The 26,217-nt window shown below is 41.4% G+C and overlaps 1 protein-coding gene across 17 annotated transcripts in view; it reads right to left on the reverse strand.

Annotated features, from left to right (window-relative positions):
• Positions 1–26,217, reverse strand: part of TLN2 (talin 2) — a 415,035-nt gene that overhangs the window by 188,460 nt on the left and 200,358 nt on the right. For all 17 annotated transcript variants that reach the window (XM_023616303.2, XM_023616310.2, XM_023616279.2 and 14 more), the window contains 2 exons: positions 2,633–2,802; positions 826–923 (listed from right to left, as the gene is read on the reverse strand). In XM_023616303.2, the coding sequence (XP_023472071.1) occupies positions 826–923; positions 2,633–2,768 (234 nt within the window). In that variant the 5' untranslated portion in view covers positions 2,769–2,802. The remainder of the gene's footprint in view (positions 1–825; positions 924–2,632; positions 2,803–26,217) is intronic.

Raw genomic sequence — 26,217 nt, forward strand, 5'->3', positions numbered from 1 at the left:
TAGGTTATGAAGGAAATAAATAATACCCCCATAATTCTTCACAGTAGTAGTGTATCACATAGAAGTGGTTTTCACAGTAATGGCAAGACCAAACAGGGGTAATAAGTTCGGGAGTTGTTTTTAAATAAGAGACTTCTTTCTTTTACTATGCTTCTTAAAAATAGAATTATGGAGATAAAAATTAATTGGCACCACATACTTTGCTCTCACTTTATGGAGTCCTGACCACTCTGACAGGTGCATTCCATACACCCATTATCTCAGAGGTTAAGTTGAACAGAACATTTATCACCTTTTTACTTGTTACCTCTCTCCACTTCCACAACACAACCATTTTTGTTGTTACTATTACTGATAGTCATTGAACTCACATCTAAAATGAACTTTCTTTTACAAAAACAAAACACTGATTAATATTCAATCTTTGATCACCTTTAGGATTATATTTTGGTTTTCCCTCTAATCTATCCTCACTTTCTATCACCACTCACCAGGAAACTTCTACATACTTTCAGGAAGATGCTGTACCTTACTTCACACCTACCAAGACCAACAACAGCCTGTAGAACTCGCTTAAAATACTAACCTCAAACTGCTTTAATTATTCTGTGGAGTAATTTGGACTGCTGATATTTTCTATCACTACCTGGACAGCCCTTACAAAGTGCATTACATCAAAACCATTAACAGATGCCCTTGAATCAAAATAGATTATTGGGTCTCTCCTTTCTTCTTCTTTTTTTTTTTTTTGAAGAAAACCGTTGGCTGCTATGGAAGGCCCAGGGACAAAGGGATGAAAAAACAAAAATGAGATCAACAGCATACCCCATTTCGCAACATGTAGTAATCCAGTGTTCTGCCCGCTTCCAGCCAAATTCCTTTCCTGGGGTCTTCATCCGAGAGAAACAGCCCATAGTCAGAAGCTGGAAGATAAACAGAAGGAAAACTAAGAGACGAAGTGATGATGAAGCCATCACTGACCCCCAGGCCCTGAGTCTGCTGACTTGGCAAGGATGTGGGTGTTCTCCTTCACCAGAGAAATGTTTCGTTTTGACAACACGAGCAGCCACTGGGACGAGGGCAGAGGGGGAGGAGTAAGAGGTGAGCTGCAAAAGCAACACCCACCAACAAGGTTCATGTTTCTTAAAATCAGTGGACAGTAGTTTTGTCTAAAATTTAGTGAAACACCAAGAACAAAGCAGTCTAAATTTCTTTCTAACTGAACTGGGTTTTACTCTCCATCACTTGTTATCAGAATCAGGCCAAGAACCCAGGAAGAATGATAAGACAGCTGGGAGAAACGAAGGAAGTGACCACTTCAGCCCAAGTCCACTTAGGCAAAGAGGGGCCAATGGAGGCTTTACACTTGGAATTATCCCTCCATCAGCCCAATACAGCATTATCAAAGGTAAGGAGGAGTTCCCTGTGAGATGAAGCTTCTGCCCCTCATACCACCAAATTACGAATAAAGTTGGAAAATTAAACTCTGCGTTCTCCATAGAAATCTCTTAATCTGACCCAGGAAGTACAAGAGGGTGGTGGCAGGAGGAAAGCAGTATCATTTCCTGTCTAAAGACTTTTCTCTTCCTGAATGTGAGTCAAGGAAACCTCAGAGACCCAGATGAGGGTCAGAGATCCTATTGTTTCTTAGAAAAACAACTTCAAGATCTATAAAGGTTTATATCTTCACTGGAGCTATTATAGCAAACCAACCCAAAGAAATTTTTTAAAATCTTGGAGAAAACAGAACTGGAAAAGTAAAGGCAAGAGAAATGATCAGACAACCAGATCTTGGAGAAAGACTGGGGATATGGGAAAACTTTATTTTTATTTGTGGGTAACCTAGAAATAACAGTGTTTTGAATAATAATGCTTTGAGACCAAAATTAGTCATTTTATGAGTAACAGATTTATAATTATCTTTGAATATTTGATTTTTATACTTCTAATTTTTAAGATGTTTTATTTCATCTTCAAATGAAAGATTTATTAATTTGGGAGTAATCTCATTTCTCAAGTGTCAGTCAAACACTAAATAAAGGAAGGAAATGTCAAGAAGACAAAGGGAAATGGAAAATAAAATTGTATGAATGGCTTTTGTTTAAACTCAGGTTATTAAACCAAACATTAAACAAAATATATCTCAAATGCCATTTTTTTTTTAAGGTTTGAGATAAAGTTAATAAAGCTCCTTAGAGTCCTTGACATATAAGACCTGCCCTGGGTCGCGATGACAGTTCCTATCTTCTTCAGGCTGCTGGCAGTGGAGAGCTTCCATTCATGTGAAACAGGTCTCAAGATATACAAAAGCATTAATTGTTAGGGCAGCTTCATTTGCACGTTAGGGGTAAGTGAGATGACATATCAAAAAGTGACTTGTAAACTGCAGAGTGCAATGCTGAGGTATGGAAGGGTCATGACGATGGGCATGATGATGATGACGACTCAATGGCAGCTGTGGTCATTGTCATCCCAAGCCTCACACAGGAGTCAAGGAGTGTCCAGGCTAAGAAAACATTTCATTTGAGACATACACACTAGTGGGCTTGTGTACGACTCAGAGCCTCATTTCTGTAGCTACTAAGAACATACAAACACATTTCAAGAAGCCAGCAAATAAGCAACAGCCTACCTTGGCCAGTCTGTGCCTCAGGTACCCGTTCCCGAATGACTCGACATGCATCATACACCGCCGTAGATGGTTCAAATTGCATGGTTTTCACCACATTGCAGTGGCGGACACAAATCTTTAAGGACAGGGCCACCATCTTCCTGGATGATCTGAACTCTCACTTAGAATGTCTGGAAAGCACAGAAAGACACACCCTGATATTCATCATAATTATTCGTCTTGGAGAAAAAACGCTAGACTCAATCAGCTTTAAAAATCCAAAAGAGTATAAGAGCAATTAAAGAGAATGCTTTGGATAGAAACACAAATTAAAAAATAGATTTCAAAAATTTTAAAATAAGACAGCAGCATGCAGTCTCAGAGTTAACATTCCCACAGTGCAGCGAGTGCAGTCCTTGGCAAGAAGGAACCACAGAAGCTCACCAAGCCTCCTTCTCAAGGCTGCTCCCTACTTGGGGTTGCCTAAATGAGGTCCTCGGGAGTGGAATTTCCCAGGTTAATGTCCTCAGGTGAGAGGCCGAGAGCCTTGAGCACCCAAAGCTGTCTCCTCAAGGTGCCACTGTCAGCATCCTCAGTGCCCAGGCTTCCTTCGCACCAGCTCCCGGGGACAAGGATGAATCACCAATACGCTCTCAGGTGCTCCTCATGCAAAAAAGTTCCACCGCATCACTTACCAGACTTGGCTTCCAGGCCCAGCCCCATCACCAGGAGACTAGACATTCAAGCATGGCACTGTGGCCACTCTGCCTCAAATTTCCCCACAAATAAAGTAGCTACAATGATGTCAGCCCTGCACAATTCACAGAAGAACTGAATCCTGAGGGGACATCAATGCCAGGCCAATGCACAGCCATCACTAATGAGGCCAGAGCGGCCGAGTTTAAACACCCTCATTGCGCCAGACAGCTTCACCCTGTTCAGGAGTCTCCAAGTGAAGAAAATGCCAATTCAATTGTTATTTCATTCGTACAAACTACTGGGATATTTTGCTTCTCATCCAGTTTGATGGCTTTAGAAAATAGACAGGTTTAGACTAAGTTTGAATTATTTCATAAATGATTTCTTTTTAAAATTTAAGTCCTACAATTTAGTGCATTTCCTTTGAGTTGGCGGCTTGTGGTTTATTTCGACTATCTGCTCAATTCCATGGCCAGAAACTTACACCCCAACGCAAGCCAGCCTCTATCAATGCATGCCTTGGGCACAAGAAGGAGGCATCTTTCCTGCACCCGAGGAACCAACACAGATATACCTGGCTGACTGTCATCCTGGCCAGTAAGGGACTTTACAGTTAGTAGCTATTAGAATCCTAGAGCTGCACGGATAGCATAAATCCATGAGAATTTCAAGCTCACACTCCTTTCTTGTCCTTTATTAGAGAATCTACAGGTGATAAACCTGGACCCCAGCTCCCTTCAACCTTCTTTCCCACTTAAGAATGCATGTGCTGAGAAGTAACGAGGTGGCCAAAAGGCAGAGAGGCCACCAGGATGGCCAGGCCCAGAAACAGGAGTGGGTGCCTCCAGGGCGTTGCTTCTTAGCACGTTTGACTGGCTGCTGGCTTCCTGACAACAGGTGACTAGGTCACTTGGATACAGAGGACATTTTTAAACAGATGCTCTGGTGTCCATGGGCAGGGTGTACACACACTCTTATGAAGATTGTCCAACTGTAAAATCATTCTGACCTTGCTTACATTCTGAATGAATTATGTCTGTGAAAATATTCGTCATTTGAGAAACGTCAAGATACACTTCTCAAGAACAGCAGTGTTCACTGGGAATCTGCCCTAAACAGAATTAATTTACTACACCCTGGGCAGTGGCTGGATTGCTGACACAGCAGCAGAGTTCAAAATATCCGATGATTTTCCATCTACGATACTTAAAGCTATGCATAAAAGCCTCCACCCAACTCTTTTTCACAGGCATGTTTAATCAACCAACTTCCCAATTTGGGGGAAAATTCTAGGGATAAAATGACAAATTTGCTGTGATATAGATCACTCCATGGCTTAGTCTGTGCCCCGGGACTGGTGACAACTGTGGGGTTTCCTGAACCAGGGAACCATCAGTATGGCTGGTGGTGACAGTCAGTGGGGAAGGCCACAGAGCTCGATGTTGTCACGGACACCATTCATGGGATGAACCAGAGAGGATGAGATGGTTAAGCTCTGCCATTCCCTGGGAGTAGGAATTGGTGTAAGCATCCCAGCATGAAAGAAAGCTGCCCTTCCCAGGCTAATAACTGGGCTTTCTGAAGAATAAATGAAGGGTCCCTGAAGCCAAGTGACAGAGATTCAATCAAAGGGAAAGACAGAGCCATGACATGGGGCCCAGAGCAGAATGTGACAGCAGGACAGTAAACATGGGAGCTCAGAAGGAAGTGAAGACACACAGGAGCGAGGAAAAAGGGAGCCTGCAGGACCGAGCCTGGAGTGCAGAATCAATGAGCAACAGAGGAGAGAAGGCCAGAGTCTTGGGAAGCAGAGGAGAAGGAGAGAAGGAGGGAAGCAGGAAAACTACTGCAGTGAAGAAAAATCTCTATCCAAAACAACTGGGAAAATGAAGAAGCCATTGACTGCGGTTGGGGAAGCTGCTGGAGGCACAGGTTTGAGGTGAAAAGTCTCTAATGGGTTTCTTTGGGATGTATTCAGTGGGGAGGTGGAGCAGATCAAACACAAAGTTGGAGATGTGGGGGTGGGAGGGGGGAGGTGTCATCACATTTAAGTCCTTAGGACTAGGAAGATCATCTAGGGAGGAAGCAAGAGAGACACATCTAAGGACTGAGGCCTGGAACAACGTTCTAAAATGAGGAAAGTGAAACCTGCAAGAAGGCCTAGTGGTAGATGAGGGAGGAGAATGGAGAGAGAAGGTGAATCAAGCTGGAGGGAAAGATGAACAGCGCCAAATGCTGATCTCAGTTCGGGGAAGATGAGGACTGAGATATAACTGGATTTGGCAACTAGGAGGTCTCTGGCAGCTGAGATAAGATGAGGTTTGTGGAGGGGTGAGCCAGAGGAACGGTTCAGGAGAGAGATGAGGAGAGGGGCTGGCACAGCAGGAACAGACTCCTCTCCTGAGGAGGCCTGCTGGAAGGGGTGGAGGTAGCTCTGATTTATGCTTTTAAGGCTTTTTATCCATAAGTATGCATCACTTGGTTGCTGCAAACTCCTCATCTACATAAAGATGCCTACATAGACATGGTTTCTACCTTATCATGGCCCTAGCGGTAGTCCCAGGACAGCTAAGTGCCCCTCCTGGAGGCAAGTGCCTCACTGCACATGATCTCCCTTCTGGGCTCAGCCCACGCTGCTGCCTGGGTCTGTGTGAGAGGAGAGGAGTGGGTTAGTCTTGATTCAAGGTGAGGACACCAGACTAGCAATCGGTGGTCCAGGTTCAGTCCCAGGCCTGTGGATGCCTTGGACCTTTGGGCCATTACTTCCCCTCTTTCTGCTCTTCCGAGATCAAGATCTCCCATGAAAGGAGCTTCCTACCAGACACTTGATGCTTGGTCCACTATTCCCACAAGATCCCCTTGTCTCCTTATCCTAACATCTCACAAGGGAGGCCACACAATGGAGGCGACTATTCTTAGTTCAGGGTAGATGTTCAACAGAGCAAGGGACACCAGAGATTCACTACGAGGTTCATGTTCCCAACTTTCCTACCACCTCAAAACAACGACTGCAAAAAGCATCAATATCACTCTGTGGGAACACAGACGAAAAACCCAAACACCCCAATCAGTGACTCTGAAAGAGTACTGCACAGTGGCCGAAGACTAAAGGGCTCCAAGTTCTTCGTCCTACTCTTGGCTCCTGGTTCAATGATGACTCAGTGTTCCCAAGCATGAAGCATGAAACAAGACCAAACAACTTCCTTCATGGGAATGTTTAAAAAATGCAAATTATGTACATAAAAATGCCTTATAAACTATAAAATTACATATAAAGATATTTTTATTATTATCATCCAAGAGGATCACCCACATAGGAAAACCTCAGCGAGGTCTGAAATCAAAGTGCATGGTGACTTAGTCATCATTCCACAGGGAACGGGCTGAGCTGTCTCTAGCACCACTCACAACGGAATGAGATACTTGCAAAATGGACACTTGTTTGAATTGTGTCCTGACTTACGGCAAAAAGAAAGTAGGATTAAAGCATATAGCAACCTAGAAAGAGCCACTAGAGATGAGTGCGTGTCTTCAACACCTGTGAGAAGTCTCATTCCATATCCTCTGAAGCCCCGAGAAAATCAGGCAGCTCCGACAGCGTGAGCTCAATGCTGTGGTCAAGCTTGACGCGCCCTCTCCACTGTGATATTTTCAGGGCCGCACAGCATTGGCACAACCTGTAACTGACCCTAGGCCCACTTTTCTGTATCCTCTCTCTTCTGCTTACTCCTGTCTCTCCAGGCTGGGAGGCTAGGAGAGTTGACCAGGTTTCCTTTTCTGGTTTGGCTGCGAGAACGCTCAGAGGTCAATGTGTGTACTGTTTCTTGCACTGTTGTCACAGTCTAATCTGTCTCTATTTTATGATCCTACCCTTGTTATTCTTTTTCTTCTTCTACCTCAATTTGAATGTATGCTATCTTGTTGGACCCAAAGTCCTTTTTTTGGTTTGTTTTGTTTTCGCTAAAAGACAGGGTATAAATTCATAAAATATGCACTACTTTCCTTTTCATCATCTCTTCTCATTCTGACCATTTTTGCCTTGATTGCATGTGTGAAGGTCGTCTGGACCAACACAAACCCTTCTGTGCCATCCATTGTGGAAGATGAGCCAATGGAAGCAGTGGTGAAACCCAGACATTCTCCTTTTAAAGTCAACACTTTTCAGTCCCAGGGAGCTGTAAACAGTCCAGTATGATGGCAACAGTGCTGACTGCCCAGGCTCACCCCAGTCCACCCTGGGACAAACAAGCCCAGCTTAGCCAAGGCCTCCTCCTCTCTGAAAGAAATGCCCACCATTGGTCAAGATGAGCAACCACCCCTTGGATCTCTGCCCTGATAAGTGAGGCCCACACGGTGCTCCAATGCTACTCCTGCCTTACCAGCTGCCACCCTGAGCTGGTTACTTAACTGCGTTCTGCCTCGGTCTCCTCCTCTATAAAATGGGAGATAATAATAGATCTATCTATAAGGTTGCTAGAGAACTAATTAAGTTAATACATGTCAAAGGCACATAGGAAGTGCCAGGTCAGGGTTTGTTATTATTAGATAAACACTGGAGCAGTATACGGTATCCAGCCACCACCTGAGCTGCAAAATTCATTTTATTGTTTATTTTGCATCTATTTTATACTAGACACTATTACAGGCATTAGGGAGCAAAGACAGACAAGATTCCTGCACAGATGGAGCTGTCCTTCTAGTAACCATATTCACTATACAGTTCCTGTGTTCTTCCTTATTCAAGTCATACATGTCTTTTCTAGACGCAGAACTACCTAAGGACGAGCCGTGCAGCTGAGTGCGTTTCAGAGTAGGTAACTCCTAACACTAGGCTGTTCTCTCACATGTAAGGCAGATTCCCTCAACCCCTATGGGGCAGGGCTGGCATCACAATAGGCCCCTAGGACTTGCCAATGAACTCTGCCCTGGGGCAACCTACGGGAGACGCTGCTGGCTCTGCATATTCCCCTACAGAGCAGAGGTGTGCCACTCAGCTGGCAGGACCACAGGCCCAGGCCACCACACCTCAGTGGGACCCTAGATCTTCAAGAGAGTAAGAGCTGCCCGCCATCCCTGTCCTTTCCCTCCAGCTACTGACTCCATTCTGACCCCCTGGAAGACTGCTGCACTCAATTACTATGGCTGTACCCACCCCCTTCTTTACATCTGTTCCTCTCTCAGCAGGCAAAATACAGCCCTGTTTGATAACAGCATGTATCACATAACTGAATGACAGCATAAAATGTGGGCCTATATAAAAGCTATCATTCATCTGTGTTTACATCTCAATCTCCTGTGAACAATTCTGCTCTCTCAAAGAAACGTGCGGAAAAGAGCTTCCCTTTCTCCGCATCGTTCATCTGCTCCTCTGCAAGGGAGGAAGGGGAGTAGCTCATCTGACAAGCAAGAACCCATCACGACTGGGTCATGGCTACTCAGGGGTGCCTCAAAAGCAAAAGCCAGGGTCTTGGCCTCCGTCTTGCCTTCTTGGGCTGTCGGCGCTCAGGTACCTTGGGGCTCACCTTGAATATTCAGATTTCATATACTGAGCCCACCAGGCACACACAGGTGCCTATCTGTCACCATTCAGGAAGGTCAGTCACATCAACCATTCACTGGGAGCCAGGCGTCTTTAAGTCAAGGAGGAGCTAGGAGGAAAGAAGGTAGAATTTCCCATTTTGGTCTCATCTCTAGTCTAGCTTTAACAGGGAGCCACAGGCCTCCCTTAATAATCTTTTCTCCCCGCTGGGCCCCTCACATCTCTTCCCAACCAGTGAAAACCCAGAGGTCAGAGGCCGAGTGGAGAGGCTCCCCTAGTCCCCACATCCACAACTTGTGAGAACTCCAGCTAATAAGCAGCTCAGGGAAACAGTAAGTGAACACAGCTGATGTGGTTTTTCCATATGGCTAACAGCCCACTTAGAAAGAGACCAGGATGATCATGCTTCTGTTCTGCAACCAGAGTGGGGAGACGAGAAAACCAGAAAAAACATTCACATAAGAATCTTTAGTTCTCCTTCAGGGAGATATAGGAAGCCAGGGATATTATTTGACTTTGAATACTTCAACTAGAAATCATCATCATTAAAAGGTCAGGTGGTAAACTGGCACCCAGGGCTGCTTTGCAATCGCCATGTAAGCCCCTTACCCCATAGGGCTACCACTATGTATTCTTGCCTATCCCCAATACACCAGCGCTCAGCAGTAAGATATCTACACAACAGTATCAGGAATACATTTGCCATGAGAGGTGCTACTGTCCTCTAAGAGGCAGGACTGTCTCATTATAGCCACCTCTGAGTCTCGAGGCTCTAGCACAGTGTCCACCACACAGTAGATGCTTAATAAATGTTTATGGAATTAATATGTACTCCATGGAAAGATTTACACAGATTTTTTTTTCTAAATTAGTCATTAGGAATTATCCACACTAACATCATGACTGAAGGATGAACAGAAGGCAAACGCCCAGCAGACACTACTATTTCTACCCATTAACAGCCTGCTCCACAGACCACAGCAGCTTACCCTCATGGCTTACAAGATGAAATTCTCCAACTTGGCAAATGAGAAATGCAAAAAAGAACTAAGGCCACATCACTCAGGAGTACTTGGAAGCTCCCTGAGGGCAGGGACCATGTGTATTGCTCACTATAAAGTACCTGCCACAGAGAAGAGCTCAATGAGTATTTATTTAACTAACGTATGGATGGAGGGGCAAGCCAGCAGTTTTACCCCCACCAAGAGAGCCAAAGAGAGTACCCACAACATGAGAATACAGAATGATGGGGAAAGATCTTTGATACTGTTTTCCATTTTCAGATGAAGAAACTAAAATTTGAGATCAAGAGACCTTCCCAAGGTCACACTGCTAGAAAACTGCAATCAGACCTTCCCACATTGTCACAACAAACAGAGACGGCTACACACGAGGTACGATTAGAGCCTTATCAGGAGCCCCCAACTTACCCTCCCATCTCCAGTTGGATACTGGCACAGGCACCTGAAATTTCATCAAGTATATTGTTGGTCATAAAGATATGTTCCCAGTTAAATCTCACTGTAAAAGTGGCTATCTGCATTTATCACCTATCACTGTCTTAGAATGCTAAATTTCAGACACTTCCAGACAAATTAGCTGAAAGCTACCCTTTATTAAAGATGATCACTAATTACCAGGAAATTGTGACGGAGGAGGAGCAGCGCATTGCAGACCAACCCAGAACTCTGGCACTGCTGAGAAAGAGCAGTGAGCAGGAAGGGCAGGAAGGTGATCTGCCAGAAGGAAGGGGAGCAGACACCTGTGTTTTCATAGCATTATACTTTTGCTTTGAGCTGATGTTTAATGCACAGGACATTTTGAAATGTATGGGTAATCAGGTTCAAACTGCTTAGGCCGAGGATCAGGGCCCCCATCCACCCACTTCCCATCTCCCACTCCCAGAACTCTCCATCTTAATGAAACTGATGCATTTTCAATCCCAGCAAAACTGCCTTAATTATTTTAGCCTGTGTCCTGCCTCTGTTTGAAATGTACCCCCTGCTCTCCAGTTCTTTGCAGTTACTCACCCTTCAAGCCCAGCATGGAGTTTTGCTTCTTTATACTAGTCTTTCCAACCATCCTGGCCAGCAGGACCCCTCCCCTCTCCCAGGCTCTCAGAGCACTCATCTGTGATCCTTCCTCCAGCACTAGCCCTCCCAGGCTCAAGTCCCCACTGAAACAACAGGACAGGCTACACCTAACACTCATGTGGCACCAAAGAGTTCCATGGCACTTTCAGAGATGTCTTTTCACCTGATGTACTCAACAGGCTAGAAAATAGATTTATTTTTTTGCATTCCATTTCACAGATAAAGACAAAGGATCTGGGGGGATAAGTAAATTCCTGGCCTGTGTATGGGATATACTGCCATTTCCTGTCAGACCACTGAGAAGGCTGTGTTGGCCTTCCAGAAATCTCACTGTTCTCCTATGGTTGCCAAGACAGCTGAATACATGATCTATACGTATTAGTCCTCTCAGAGTCTACCTTTCAGTCTTGCTATTTTCTTCTTCTTACAAGTTAAAGAAAGGATGTTCCAAAGTGAACTCTGGTTTGAATTCTTTTACACCCTAACTCATTCAAATGATTTGAGGCTGTTTACAAAAATAGATGTGATATAAAAATAAAAGGTCAGGTCTCAGAAAAAAACAGAAGAAAAATAAAAGTGAAGGTCAAGATCAGGAGAACTGTGAATTATTTACCGTTTGTTTGAATAACTTGGAATAAATCCTATTATTTGTTTTTTTCTGGCCCTTGGTGACAAGCCCATAAAATCTCAGGAAAGCAGATTCTCTAGGCTGCTGCTGATGCTGATAAACACAGGCTTTGTCACTAAGGCACACATCACCGGGATGGGGACAGATAGACTAGCTTTTACTTATAAAAAAAAATAGAGGGGCTTTGTTCTACAAAGATCTGGAAAAAAATAATTCAGTGTGTTCCAGACTGAACCTGGAAGAATGTGTGAAAAGAACTGCACACAAGTTCCTTCTCAGGTCATCTTTCTCCCGCTTGTGCTTAACCGAAAGCTAAAAGAGCATGCATGCGTCTGACTGAAGACTATGTGCCACAGCAGGGGACTTAGATTGGGAAGTGACAGCACAGACCATCGTGTTTGGTTCACATAAGAAACTGGAGAAATCCCCCACTTCCTAGCTCCATTCCCCTTCACTGACAGGGTCTTCACCCAGCCCTCCGACCAGTGAATAAAAGGCTGAAACCCACAACATCAGACATAGCTCAAAAAAGCCATAGTGCACGGCTTTGGCAAGGACAAATTCTGACAAAAAGAGAAAAGAACATATTCTTGCTGCTTATCTATGTTAATCCATTAACCACAAATCACAAGGGCACTTCTATTAAAGATCAGACCTAAAAATCTGGCATTTATGTGGACAACTGAAACAAACCAAGGAACGTGAGCAAAATTTACATTTCTAGAGATTCAAAGCCCATCCATGTATTATCACAGCACCAATCCAGCAATCAGCACACCAGATTAGATTTTCCAAAGGACCCTCATTTTCTGTGGCCACTTATTCCAAGATCACCCTCATTCTGTATCTATAATTTGTATGTAATGCTTCAGCTCAACTAAATACAGCTTGTGGTATCCCCAACCTCAGACTTGGACGTCATCAAGCCCAGCTCTCCACGGGATCAGTCAATCTTTGCTGTAACTCTCCCATTCTCCTGAATGTAACAAGTAATAATACATATATTTTTTAAATTTCTTAAATCAATAATAGCAGCAAACATATACAAGCGATTATGTGCCTGCCACTGATTTGAAGCCCTTTTTATAGGTCAACTCACTGAATCTTCAACTTAATCCCAGCTAAGGAGTTTAGACTTCACCCAGGCAAGACACCCAGGACACAGTGGTTACGTGGCTTGATAGAGGCCACTGGGCTGGGGGCTCTGCCTCCTGCTGTGTGCTGTTTAAAACAGGAAGGAACATGGAAAAATAAATGTAGTGCTTGTGCTAGAGCAGTAAAATGGAGGAAACATATATTAATAATGTCTTTTACAATTTAACTGCCACGTGTTGCATTAATACATGTCATACACCGTACTAAGCGCTTTACTTAATTATTCCGTGTGAGAGAGGTCCTATTTACCCTGGATAATCAGGCTTAAGAGGTTATGTCTCCTAAGTACCAGACAAACCCAGGAGGATGGGGAGGTTTAAACCCCGGTCTGTCAGAATCCAGGCTTCCACATCTGCCCCACCACCCGACAAACATAAGCACCACTAACTAACGTTTTGACACAGCTGCCTCCCGTGTTTGTGTGTAAATTTATGCAGTTGAGGTGACACACTGTGTCTAATTCTATATCCTATTTCCTCCATTCTAAGTACATAATAATTATTTCCCACAGCATTGCAAACTTTTTTAGCAACATGATTTTTAATAGATATATAATATTGCAATGCAAGCTGTCATAATTTAGCTGTATCTTTATTTTTGTGTATATCAGCTACTTGTAAGTTTTCACTATTATAAATAAGGCTGCAACAGTATTTTTCTATTTAAAAACTCTTGGTTTTATTTCAGATTTTCTTAAGCTAGATTTTTTTTTTTTTTTTTTAGGAATCATCAGTATTTTTAAAGAGCAACCCAAAAGATATTAAGACAACAACAAAAAATGAAATCTGAATGTACAGATATCAGCAGTTTGATTTATGGGTTAGCTAGATGAATATGCATTAACAACTGGGAAAGCCAATAATCAATCTAGATTTTATAGTTCAATCTACCCCACAGAATGACCTGCTAGCAAGGGCTCAGGCTGCAAGGAACCATGTTGAAAGACCAGGTTGACAGAGGCATGAAGAGGGAAGAAAACATCTGGTGTGGGGAATAAACCAGATTTAGAGAAAAGAGGCAGAGTTAAGAGAGATGCTTAACATAAATTTTTTTTTTTTTTAAAGATTTTATTTTTTCCTTTTTCTCCCCAAAGCCCCCCGGTACATAGTTGTGTATTCTTCGTTGTGGGTTCCTCTAGTTGTGGCATGTGGGACGCTGCCTCAGCGTGGTCTGACGAGCAGTGCCATGTCCGCGCCCAGGATTCGAACCGACGAAACACTGGGCCGTCTGCAGCGGAGCGCGCGAACTTAACCACTCGGCCACGGGGCCAGCCCCATAAATTTTAAAATATATTGCAAATAGTGGAAATGACAGATGGAAGAAAAAAGGATTGGACTAGACTTTACTAAAGAAAATAGTGTGGATGTGCATGGTAAATATCAATGCTTTGCTTTCTGTAAGCCCAAGTTTCTGGAACTGCCTAGCAGATCAAACCAGAATTGCAAAAAGGATATTAACTAAATTGAAGTGCTCTGATGGAGCACTATTTTCCTATACTTAATAAAAAAAAGCCAAATCAAAACTCTTGCCAATTTCATCAGTGAGTTATGGACAAGATTTACATTCCCAAATGACAAAACCAAATCAAATTTAAGTTTGTATATATAAATATTACCTTATCCAGAGCACAGGGAAGAAACAAACACGTCCCCATGGGAGAAGACATGAAATGATGGACTCTCAACAGCATAGGCGAGTATAGCATAATATGTTAAAGGATTATTTTAAGATAGTGTCACATTTATTATCTGTCTCCACAACCTGACTTGCTCTTGGAAAATAATTTCAAAAACAAATATTATACTTAAGATGAAGCTGGAAAAATAACAGAAGAGGTACAGAGACCAGTCAAGACAGAAGGAGACAAAGAATAAGGATCTCTAAAGAAATGGCAGGACTGAAGAATTCCCTGACTTTGAAAGTGTGAGGGCCCCATCTATAAGAATTGTGCTACAATATTTTGTCATCTGTCAATGCTGGCTTATAAAATTGATGTTAGTCTTGCCCTCCCTCATAACACCTAATGTGGTATTATGGGTTGAATCGTGTCCCTCTAAAATCCATATGTTCAAGCTCTAATCCCCAGAACCTCAGAATGTGACCTTATTTGGAGACAGCGTATTTACAGATATAATGAAGTTAAAATGAGGTCATTAGGGTGGACTCTAATCCAAAATGACTGATGCACTCATAAAAAGGGAGAATGTGGGCACAGAAGTGCACAGAATGAAGACAATGTGAAGGTGGCCATCTGTAAGCCAAGGAGAGGGGTCTGGAACAGAGCTCTCTCTCATAGCCTTCAGAAGGATCCAATCCTGCCAACACCTGGATCTCAGACTTCTAGCCTCCAGAACTGTGAGATGATCAATTTCTGTTGGTTAAGCCTTTTAGTTTGTGGTACTTTGTTACGGCAGCCTTAGCAAACTAATAAATTTAGGCAGGCTTATGATGGTTTAATTCAGATTTTAATTAGGACAATTTTCCTAAATATAGGAAATTAGTATGATTTTGACATAAATTGATTAACAGTAGCATCAAATATATGTAGTAATCTATGGGGAAATTATAGACACACTGTGTTTATGAACATGTAAACATAGGAACAGAAGCAGTTATTGGTGTAGGCAAAGGCATAGGCACATGTATATGGATATATTCTGCCCAAGGTCACAAAGCTAGGAAGCGATGGGGGTGGGACTCTAACCTGGGTATGTCTGCCTCTAGGGTCCATGGCCTTGCTACAGTACTGCTCAACAAAACTAAACTGCACTGTCGAAAATACTTGTCACAGTAGGATGGTATGATTGAAGATATAGAATGTAAGGTTCTTACAGGCAAATATGGAAGAGACTATGTAAGCATTGTATTGGAGTGGTAAAACTATATTTTTTTGGTTTATTTTGGCTTTAGTTATAGTTTATACACTTTTTTCAGAAATTAAAATAAACGAATTCAACTCCAACACAATACCACTTTCAATTACTCTAATCACTGAGTAATTGAAAATTACTCAGTAATTGAAAATTGAAAATCCTGAAACTGAATGGCTCTCTTCCTTGTAAGATCATCCTCTCCATTGTATAAAGGGACAGGAAGCACCCTAGGCCTTTTTATGCCAGGCAATTTCATAAAATGTTCCATTCCTCAACTGAGTCATTTTCACGACCTTCTGTGGAATCTTCCCCCACATTCAACACAACTACTAGGGCACAAGTGTCTCCTAGACACAGTGAGAAGACTCAGATCCCAGGTCTACTGTGAAAGCAACAGAGGTGGTGACAACTGGTCATTCAGTAACTATTTACCAGTCACTTATAATGTACATGATACTGCACTGAGTGCTTCAGGGGAATAAATGAAACGTAGTAAGGCCGGTCCTGCATTCAATGGGCTTAAACGCTCACAGTATACATATGAACCCACCCAGAGAGAGGAGATTCTTAGGAGGTAACCAAGGAGTTTCAAAAAGATAGACACAATGACAAGAGGACCAGAAGTACCCATAGGATAAAGAGACAACTAACATTACGCTGAGAGTGAGATAGAAGCTGAGTCTTAAACAATGGACAGGATTTGGGTAGATGAGGGAGAAGGGTAGCGTTCCAGCCAGCCTCAGGTGAAGTCACCCTTCCACCTTGGGGAAGTTCTACTCTTTGTTCAAGACTCAGTTTGTCACGTCCTCTACTCCTCTCTTAGACAGTATTCACCACCCAGGACTTGGTGACCACCAGGACTCCAGGCCCAGCACAGAACCTGGCAAAGGTGTAGACATTCCATAAAGACTGAACACGGAATGAGTAACTGTTTCTAAGCGTGCTTTCCACATGTAACAGTGAGCTCCTTGAGGGCCAACAACCATTTCTTATTATCCTCAGCACCTGGCAGATTTTTAGCAACTCTGAAGAACAGGTGGATGCAATTCCTCCATCTGATTTCCCTCCTTTTTATTAGAGAGGAACAAGCATCAGAAAGAAATTCCAGCTCTGATAAAAAAAAAAAAATTAGGCAAGTTCCTTCAGATTTAAGATTTATGCTAATATTGCTACAATCTATCGGCAAGTGTAAAGCATATTCCTTCCACTGTCTTGATTGAGACAAACCATGTTATGGAGAAAACAAATTTGGACACGGGGTTCAAACACATGGGTCTGAATGGCAGTGCCACCACTTAGGAGCTGTGTGATGTTTCGATTCCAGGGTTACACATACTCTCAGTCTCAGTTCAAGCAAAACTCACTTAACAAAATATATAGCAAAGACCTTACCATTGGAAAAGTCTAATCACAGTGTTAGTTGCTATTATTATTAATACCTAATATGCTCTGCCTGGATTAAAACAAAATATATGGAATTCTAAAGGGTATTTCTTCCCCCAAAAAAGATACGAAGACAGACAGTTGACAGTTAGGCTGGTGGAGGGGTTAGGAAAGATAACAGCTCTTTACTAAGAACCAGCTTAATACGCCCTGCCTGAGCAAATCTTTTCTTTTTCCTTGCCCAAAAGATAGTCAGTGGGATAATTTATGGCTCAAATTTCAGATGGAGAAAAATTTTAAACCAGGGGGGTGCTGTGGCTGCTCTAGTTCTAAATTCTTATGTAGAACTCATTAAAAAGGAGAGACAGACAACTAGGTTTCAGTCCTGACTCTGCTTCTCACTATGGCAGGAAGCCGACTACTTCAACTGGAACAGGGTACAAAATGCTTGTTTCTTAAGGAACGCATTCGCTCATTCATTCATTTAACCACACATGGTCATTGAGTGTCATTTACTACACTAGATGCTGCTCCTCATACAGAGAGGAGCTCAACAAGCAATACAGAGTGATGAGTCTGGAGTAAGAGCCAATGCTGCTCTGATCATGAAAGTCCTTCCAGCGTCTAAATGATTCTAGGATGAAGTCGGGGCTCTAAGGGTTCAGGTGGCTGGGAGTCCTTGAGGCTCCTGAAGGGGTTTCAAGATTAGTCTGGGTCCTTATGGACCTTCCCAGGCAAGAGCTAAGTCAGTGTGTTTCAGTCAGCACAGGAATGGCCTCTGGCACAAGCAAGCAGTTGCAGTTCAACCGTAGCACCACCCCACACAGTGGCACAAGTCCTCAGCGTGACATTATGCCCTCTGTAACAACTGAAGGCCTAAAACAGCTGCTGGGGTTGTCCATAAAACTCTGAGGATAAATTTCAATTTGCATCCAAGAAAAAGGGTAGAGCATAAATAACTTCGAACCAACTCTCTTGGGGACTTTGTGACCACTCTGTCTTACTGGTGGTCCAATGGCAGCACCGTCATCCCTGTGACCCACATATCATCACAGCTCCTGATGAAGCTGGAGTTGACATTTTGCATCATTACCATTGTGTGTATGACTGTAAATAAAAAATATCTCACTATGAAACTATCAAACTTGAAAAGATGATAGATAATGATTATTTGTGCTAGGGAAGGCATTCTGACTTAAATAAGAATTGACTGAGCAAGCCCTCTTAAGAATTCCTATCTTGAGTCCCACTGTTTGTCTTTAAGCCCTCCAGGGACTGCTGCCTTTAATTTTGGCTCCCCCACTGAGGACAGTCATATGGGCCCTGACATAAGAGTGCTCAGTTGGCACCATTATTTCAGTGGATTTCAACTTATTCAGGGTTGGTCTTGATTTTTTAAATTTCATGGCCCCATGTTTCAAAAAGATTTTCTTTACCCCCAAACCACATACATTTCTAACAATCAACTTTCCAGTTTCCAGTCACCAAACACCTGTCCCCGATCAGAAGGTATAACCACTTTCTCCACACAAGCTGCAGGAACTCAAGCCAAGTAAAAAAAGCATAATTTTCGCTTTGCCTGCCTTCAGGATTTCTGACATAGAGAAAGCATGCTCAAGGACCTTCCAAGCAAAGAAGCACTGCTTTGTTCCCATGATCCCTGGCCAGGCCCCCACTCTCCCCAAGAAAGGCAGGTGAGCACCTAGTGGGGCTGGGCTCTGGACTGCCGCAGGGGTCACCATCCATTATCATGGCTGTCAAGCCAGAGCACGGGAGACACCAAGTGAGGCAGGCAGGGCTAAAGCCAAGACTGGAAGAAAGGAGGCATAAAGGAAGCAAGAGAGACCAGGTCCAGAGAAGGATGGGAAGCTGGATGGGAGGGAAGCTGTGGGACACATAGGAAACTGCAAGCCAAACTTGTCTATTTGCCTTTCGGGGAGCAATTACATGTCCATGTTTCCCCTGACTGCTACTATCCTGGGTGAAAAAAGGCTGGCTAAATATTTCAATGCCCCAGAAAAAAGCAATTCTTATAATGAAAAATCCTTTTTTTCCTGAGTTTTCTTCTTTTCTGTTTATCTTGTGAAAGATACATATAGAATTTGCTGAGGAAAAACAGTCTCTTCATTTTCTTCCCCACGCCAGTGGTGAATCTCTCCATGAGCCAGTCTAAATGTCAAAAGAAAAAGGCATCTTCTCAGGAAAATATAAATATTTATAGACAGCATTATTCCATCACCCCTGAAATGTTCAACAGAGCTATTTCTCCATTCTCTTCTTTATTGATTTAGTTATATGGTACATAATAATCAGAAAGCAAAAAAGGTAACTGTTAAACTCAAGTCACCAGGTCATGCATCAAGTAAATGCAGACCAAAAACTATATATATATTCATTAAATCTCTTTGCGATACATCCCCAGAGAGCAGTAACAGAAACAAGAAATCAATGTCAAAAGAAACCTGGTCTCGGATCATTGGAGAGTGGCTGCTCAAGTGCTCCTTCTTCTGTAATGAGACCATCCAAGTCTGTGGGATTCCTCTTCTGAGATATATGCTCTTAGGGTTAAGCTCCACCAGTCTGACTGTGCGGTCAGTAGGAAACAGTGGAAACATAGTGGGATGATCATAAAAACAAAAGTTCCAGTGGGGTCAAGTTTTTACTCAGCTCTAAAAACATTTGAGTGGCCCTTCTCAACTTTCTTGCCCTCTCTTAGACTTAGAAGGACTTAGAGGTCATCCAGTCTAAAATTCAGGTCTGTTTCTGGATCCCTTTTCTGGCACCTAGAGTCTGGCTCTACCTGCATGGACTGTCTTCTTCCTCAGTGATAGCCAAGATGGGAATATGCAAGAACTATGATTAGTCAGTGCCGTATTTCCACAGCCCTTCTAACAGTTACGAAAGAGATCACATTGTATTACCAATTAGCTCTATCAGCTTTATTAACATTTTTTTGAAAACCATTTAATGTAATCCATCACATCAACTAAAAAAGAAAAATCACATGATCATTTCAATAGATGTAGAAAAAGTATTTGACAAAATCCAAAACCCATTCATAATAGAAACTCCCAGAAAACTAGGAACAGAGGGGAACTTTCTCAATTTGATAAAGATGATGTACAAAAAACCCTTCACCTGATATCATACTTAATGGTAAGAAACTCAAAGCTTTCCCACTACAATCAGGTACAAGGCAAGGATGTCCCTTTTCACCACTCCTTTTCAACATGACACTAGAAGTCTTTGCTAATATAACAAGTCAAGAAAAGGAAATAAAAGGCGTACAGATTGAGAAGGAAGACATAAAACTGTCTTTGTTCACAGATGACATGACCCTCTATGTAGAAGATTCAAAAGAACAGGGAAAAAACCTTCTGAAACCAATAAGCAATTACAACAAGGTTGCAGGATATAAGGTTGATATACAAAATCAACTGCTTTCCTATATACCAACAACGAACACGTGGAAACTGAAATGAAAAACAATATCATTTACATTAGCCCCTCCTAAACAAAATACTTAGGGATAAATCTAACAAAATATGTACAAGATCTATATCAGGAAAACTACAAAATTCTAGTGAACAAAATCAAAGAACTAACTAAATGGAGAGAGATTTCATGTTTATGGATAGGAAGACTCAATATTGTCAAGATGTCAGTTCTTCCCAACTTAATTTACAATTCAATGCAATCCCAATCAAAATTCCAGCAAGTTATTTTATGGATATCAATAAAGTGACTCTAAAATTTATGTGGAGTGGTAAAAGACTCAGAATAGCAAACACGATATTGAAGGAGAAGAACAAAGTTGGAAGACTGACATTCTCTGATTTAAAAACTTACTATAAGGCTACGGTTATCAAGACAGTGTGGTGTTGGTGAAAGAACAGACAAATAGATCAACAGGACAGAATAAGAAGCCAGAAACAGACCCCATAGATGTAATCAACTGATCTTTGACAAGAAAGCAAAGGCAATGCAATGAGGCAAAGAAGTCTCTTCAACAAATGGTGCTGGAACAACTGGACAACCTTATGGAACAAAATGAATCCAGACACAGACTATACACCCCTCACAAAAATTAACTCAAAATGGATCATAGACCTAAATGTAAAGCAAAACTATAAAACTCCTAGACTATAACATAGGAGAAAACCTAGATGACCTTGGGTATGGTGATGACTTTTTAGATACAACACCAAAGACACTATCCATGAAAGAAATAAATGATAATCTGAACTTCATTAAGATTAAAAACTTCTGCTCTGCAAAAGACAATGTTAAGAGAATGAGAAGGCAAACCATGGACCGGGAGAGAATATTTGCAAAAGACACATCTGATAAAGGACTATTACGCAAAATATATAAAGAACTGTTAAAACTTAAGAAAATGAACAACCTGATTAAAAAATGGGCCAAGGACCTTAACAGAAACGTCATCAGACAAAATACACAAATAGCAAATAGGGATATGAAAAGATGCTTCATATTATATGTCATCAGGGAAATGTAAATTTAAACAACGAGATATATACCTACAGGAATAGCCAAAATATAGACACTGACAACATCAAATGCTGATGAGGATGTGGAGCAACAGGAACTCTCACATATTGCTGGTGGGAATGCAAAATGTTACAGCCACTTTGGAAGACAGTTTTCTTACAAAACTAAACATACTCATACTATACAATCCAGCAATTAAACTCCTTTGTATTTGCCCAAAGGAGTTGAAAAGTTATGTCCACACAAAAACCTGCACAAGGATGTTTAGAGCAGCTTTATTCATAATTGCCAAAACTTGGAAGCAATCAAGATGTCATTTCGGTAGGCGAATGGACAAATTGTGGTACATCCAGACAATGGAATATTATTCACCAAAAAAACAAATGAGTTATCAAGCCACAAAAAGACATGGAGGAACGTTTAATGCATATTACTAAATGAAGGAAGTCAATCTGAGAAGACTACGTATTGTATAATTCCAACTATATGACATTCTGGAAAAGGTAAAACTGGGGATACAATAAAAAGATCAGCGGTGGTGGGGGAGGGAGATAAATAGGCGGAACACAGAGGATTTTTAGGGCAGTGAAACTACACTGTATGATACTATAATGACGGATATTTGTCATTGTATATATGACCAAACCCATAAAATGTCAAGTACCAAGAGTAAACCCTTAGGTAAACTATGGATTTGATGTGATTATGTGTCAATTTAGGTTCACCCTTGGTTAAAAAAAAGTACCATTCTGATGAGTGATGTTGATAATGGGGAAGGCTATGCTTGTGTCGGGGAGACTATGCAAGTGTGAGAGCAGGGGTATATAAGACATCTTTGTACCTTCCTCTAAATTTTATTGCAAACCTAAAACTCCTTTTTCCTGGAGATAAAATTCTCTAAATTCACTTCTCTTGGGTACATACCTAAGAGTGGAATTGCTGGGTCATGTGGTAATTCTATGTTTAATCTTTTGAGGAACTGCCAGACTGTTTTTCCTAAGCAGCTGCACTATTCACATTCCCACCAGAAGTGTATGAGGGTTCCAATTTCTCCACATCCTCCCCAACACTTGTTTTTGTCTGTCTTTTTACTTATAGCCATCCTACTAGGTGAAGTGATATCTTGTGGTTTGGATTTGCATCTCCCTCACGACTAATGATGTTGAGCATCTTTTCATGTGCTTATTGGTGATCTGTATATCTGCTTTGGAGAAGTATTTAATCTAATCCTTTGTCCTTATTTTAATTAAGTTATTTGCCTTTTTGTTGTTGGGTTGTCAGAATTCTTTATATATTTTGGGTACCAGACCCTCAACAGACATATGATTTGCAAGTATTTTTGTCCATTCTGTAGGTTGTCTTTTCACTTTGTTTATATAGTGTCCTTTGATGTCCAAATGTTTTAATTTTTATGAAGTCCAACTTACCTTTTTCTTTTGTTGCTTGTGCTTCTGGCGTCATACTTTAAAAACCATTTTCCAATTCAAGGTCATGATGATTTATGCTTATGTTTCCTTCTAAGAGTTTTAGCTCTTACATTTTGATGTTTGATCCATTTTAATTTTTTACATATGGTATGAGGTAAGGGTCCAAATTTATTCTTCTCTAATCAGCTTTTAAAATTAAGAAATACCTTTCTCCTAACTTTCATTAATGGTGGAGGTGGCAAGAAAGGCAAGAATTCCCAACCCAAGATTAACTTACAATCACGAAGAGAAGATAACAACTGAACTTTCCCTGATGGGTCTGAAATTACCTTCAATAATTGTAGAATCTAGCGTTTTGAACATTAATTGGGGTGGAGCTCTGTGATTTTCAAATGACTAGCCAAGTAAAAGGTGTTAAGGAACACCATTGTCAAACCAACAAAATCATTTAAATAAAAAATTACTAGATACCAGCCATTTAGCCTACACTCTGCTAGCCCTTAATGTATTGTATAAACACAAACACAGTCCCTCACCCTAAAAGTCTAATCTGCTAACTTGGGAAATAAGGCTGTTTTCCCAAGAAGCAGTTCAATCTCAAAGAATGAAGTAGTTAAATTATGTAAGCCTTTAAAAAAAAAAAAAAAAAAAAAAAAAAGCCAAACTTCTTTTAGGAGACATATCTTATATGCTGAAGCCAACAGGGCTAGTAAAATGTTCAAACAGGAGCACAAGCTACTTGTGACACTAGATTTGATTTTACAGTGTTATTAATGACCATTTAGCAATACTTTTCCTGTGTGTTATACAACGGACAACCACCTCACCAAAGAAAGAAAATTTCCTGACTTCAAAGACCCAGATAGAAGAGAATATGTGAATTAAGAATGATAGAAAGAAGATATTAAAGGGTCTATGCATCCTCAATTACCTTTAGAATGTTCATGTATTTTCTAAGGGATTTTTCCAAGGCTGAGCTGGATTAGAATTCTCAGTTTTAATTACTGTCTATATCTCTATCAAACTATTTTAAGTAGTTTAATATTTGCCTTTCATAGGGTCCTCCAAACACTACTAAACAGAGAAAAGCAAAATGTACTCAACAACATATTTAGGAAGATATGGACAGATGAATAAAAAATATGCAAAATCAGTATAACCATTATTCTCAAGGGGACAAACATTTCATTAAGACCTGCTCTGAGCCAGGTTCTTGCAATCAAAATAAAACTGCCAACCTCAGAGAGTTCATGGTTTAGCCTCACACAGACCTACTGCAGGATGTCAGGAAAACCTTGGAAAATGCCTCATTTGGGGGAAGAAACCACAAAACCAATAGATACCAATACAGAAAGGCAGGCCCAAAATACGAAGCTTTAAGAACAAAATCACACTTGGTAACACAGGAAGTATCTCCTGAAGCTCAGCTCCAGGTTCACCTCTTAGGAGAAGAATCATCTCAGAATCAGTATAATCTCTGACAGTGTCACATGTGGCTGACGTGGGAGCCACCATCTCGTGGAGAGATGGCAACACCACTTATTGATCATCCATTATGTACCAGGTATATAATGTTTATCCCGTTTACCTCATCCAGGGACCACCAGAAGTTGGTGACATCAAGCAAATGGCACAGCCTAGATGAGGTCTACCTAAATCTTGGTTTATCACCAAAACTTCTGACATGAAAAAAGGAAAATTGAGAGTTACCCTATCGAACAGCTGAGTCACTAGAATTGTCTGGGGAACCCTTGCAGGTTATCAGGGGAGGGAATTCCTAGAGTAGAACAAGGTGCAGTGGAATATGATTATTTTATGACTGATTCCCATAAGGCCACCCAGGGCTCTGCTCTGTTTCTACAAGCAACGAGCAACCTTCTGCTCTAGTGTTTGGTTTCATGTGTAGACTTGCCCTTCAAGAGGATTCCAAATAAAAAACTCTCCTTGAGAGCTCTCCTTGAAACAGCAGACCTCCCTGTCACTTAACATTTACTTAACTACAATGAAGAGCTTTATGGAAGACTCAATCTCCCATTTATGTTGGCAGTCAGACTTTCCTTCCTCACACTTGGTACCCAGGAACATCCAATTCTTCTCGTAATCCTAGATCTCAATTATGAGGATTAACTATCAAGACTTTACTTAATATCAGAGCTTCCTTTGAAAAATATCTCTCTTTTAGGACTTAGAGAAAGCAGATGGTCTTTGCTATAATTTATACATACTTATAATAATTCCATGGAATTCAACATGGAATTGTTGAAGCTCTACTGTATACAATGTTCTAAGTATTATTTCAACTTTTGCTCCTGTTTCAATGGCATTGTCTAATTGGTATTTTACCTATATAAGGCATTACAGGATGACCATGCAGTAAAACCTGAATCTGTTGCTTTAAAAGGCCAAGGAAGCCTCAGTAGGTATGTGAATAGTTTCAAAACTACAATCATTTTAGTCTTACCCCAGAATTACACAGGGAACTATTAAAAGAGAAAGAAAATTACAATCCTCACTTTGTTACCAAGACTAAGCACATCGTGAGATTTAAAGAGAGCAATGAGTATCAATTAGCATCATTGTTAATCTTCAATTTTTCAGTGTAAAGAGCCTTAGTATGCTAGTATAATTATGAAATTGATTTCTATATTAGGGCTATAGAAAAGGAGAATGTTCACTTTCCATGTCGATAGCTCATGTGTATTTCACCCTTTTTGTAATTTTCCCTATTGAAAACTAAAGTCGTAGCACAGTCAGAATCTTAATGGATTAAATTCCAGTGCTAAATACTTCAAAACTCCACATGATACAAGGCACAGCAAACAAGGCAATCCCCACCCAGGAAAGAACTGAGAGGGGAACACAAGCAAGCTGAAAATTGCCTAATAAAAATCACTCCTTCTGGAAGTTTTAACAGATGCTTTCCTTTTTTTTTTAAGGATTGGCACCCGAGCTAACAACTGTTGCCAATCTTTTTTTTTTTCTTTTCTGCTTTATCTTCCCATACCCCCCCGTACATAGTTGTATATTTTTAGTTGCAGGTCCTCCCAGCTGTGGGATGTGGGACGCCGCCCCAACGTGGCCTGACGAGCGGCACCATGTCCGAACCCTGGCCACCGCAGCAGAGTGCGCGAACTTAACCACCAGGCCATGGAGCTGGCCCCAACAAGATGCTTTCTTAAAGGACAAAAACTTGGAGAATTTAGAAAGGGCAAAGAAAATTAACATATTTGACAATGATAATGTAATGGCATTTTAACCAATTTTTAAAACTAAAATAAATAGAGGTAATTCTGGCAC

This window comes from Equus caballus, chromosome 1, assembly GCF_041296265.1.
Source record: "Equus caballus isolate H_3958 breed thoroughbred chromosome 1, TB-T2T, whole genome shotgun sequence".
Lineage (NCBI taxonomy): Eukaryota > Metazoa > Chordata > Mammalia > Perissodactyla > Equidae > Equus > Equus caballus.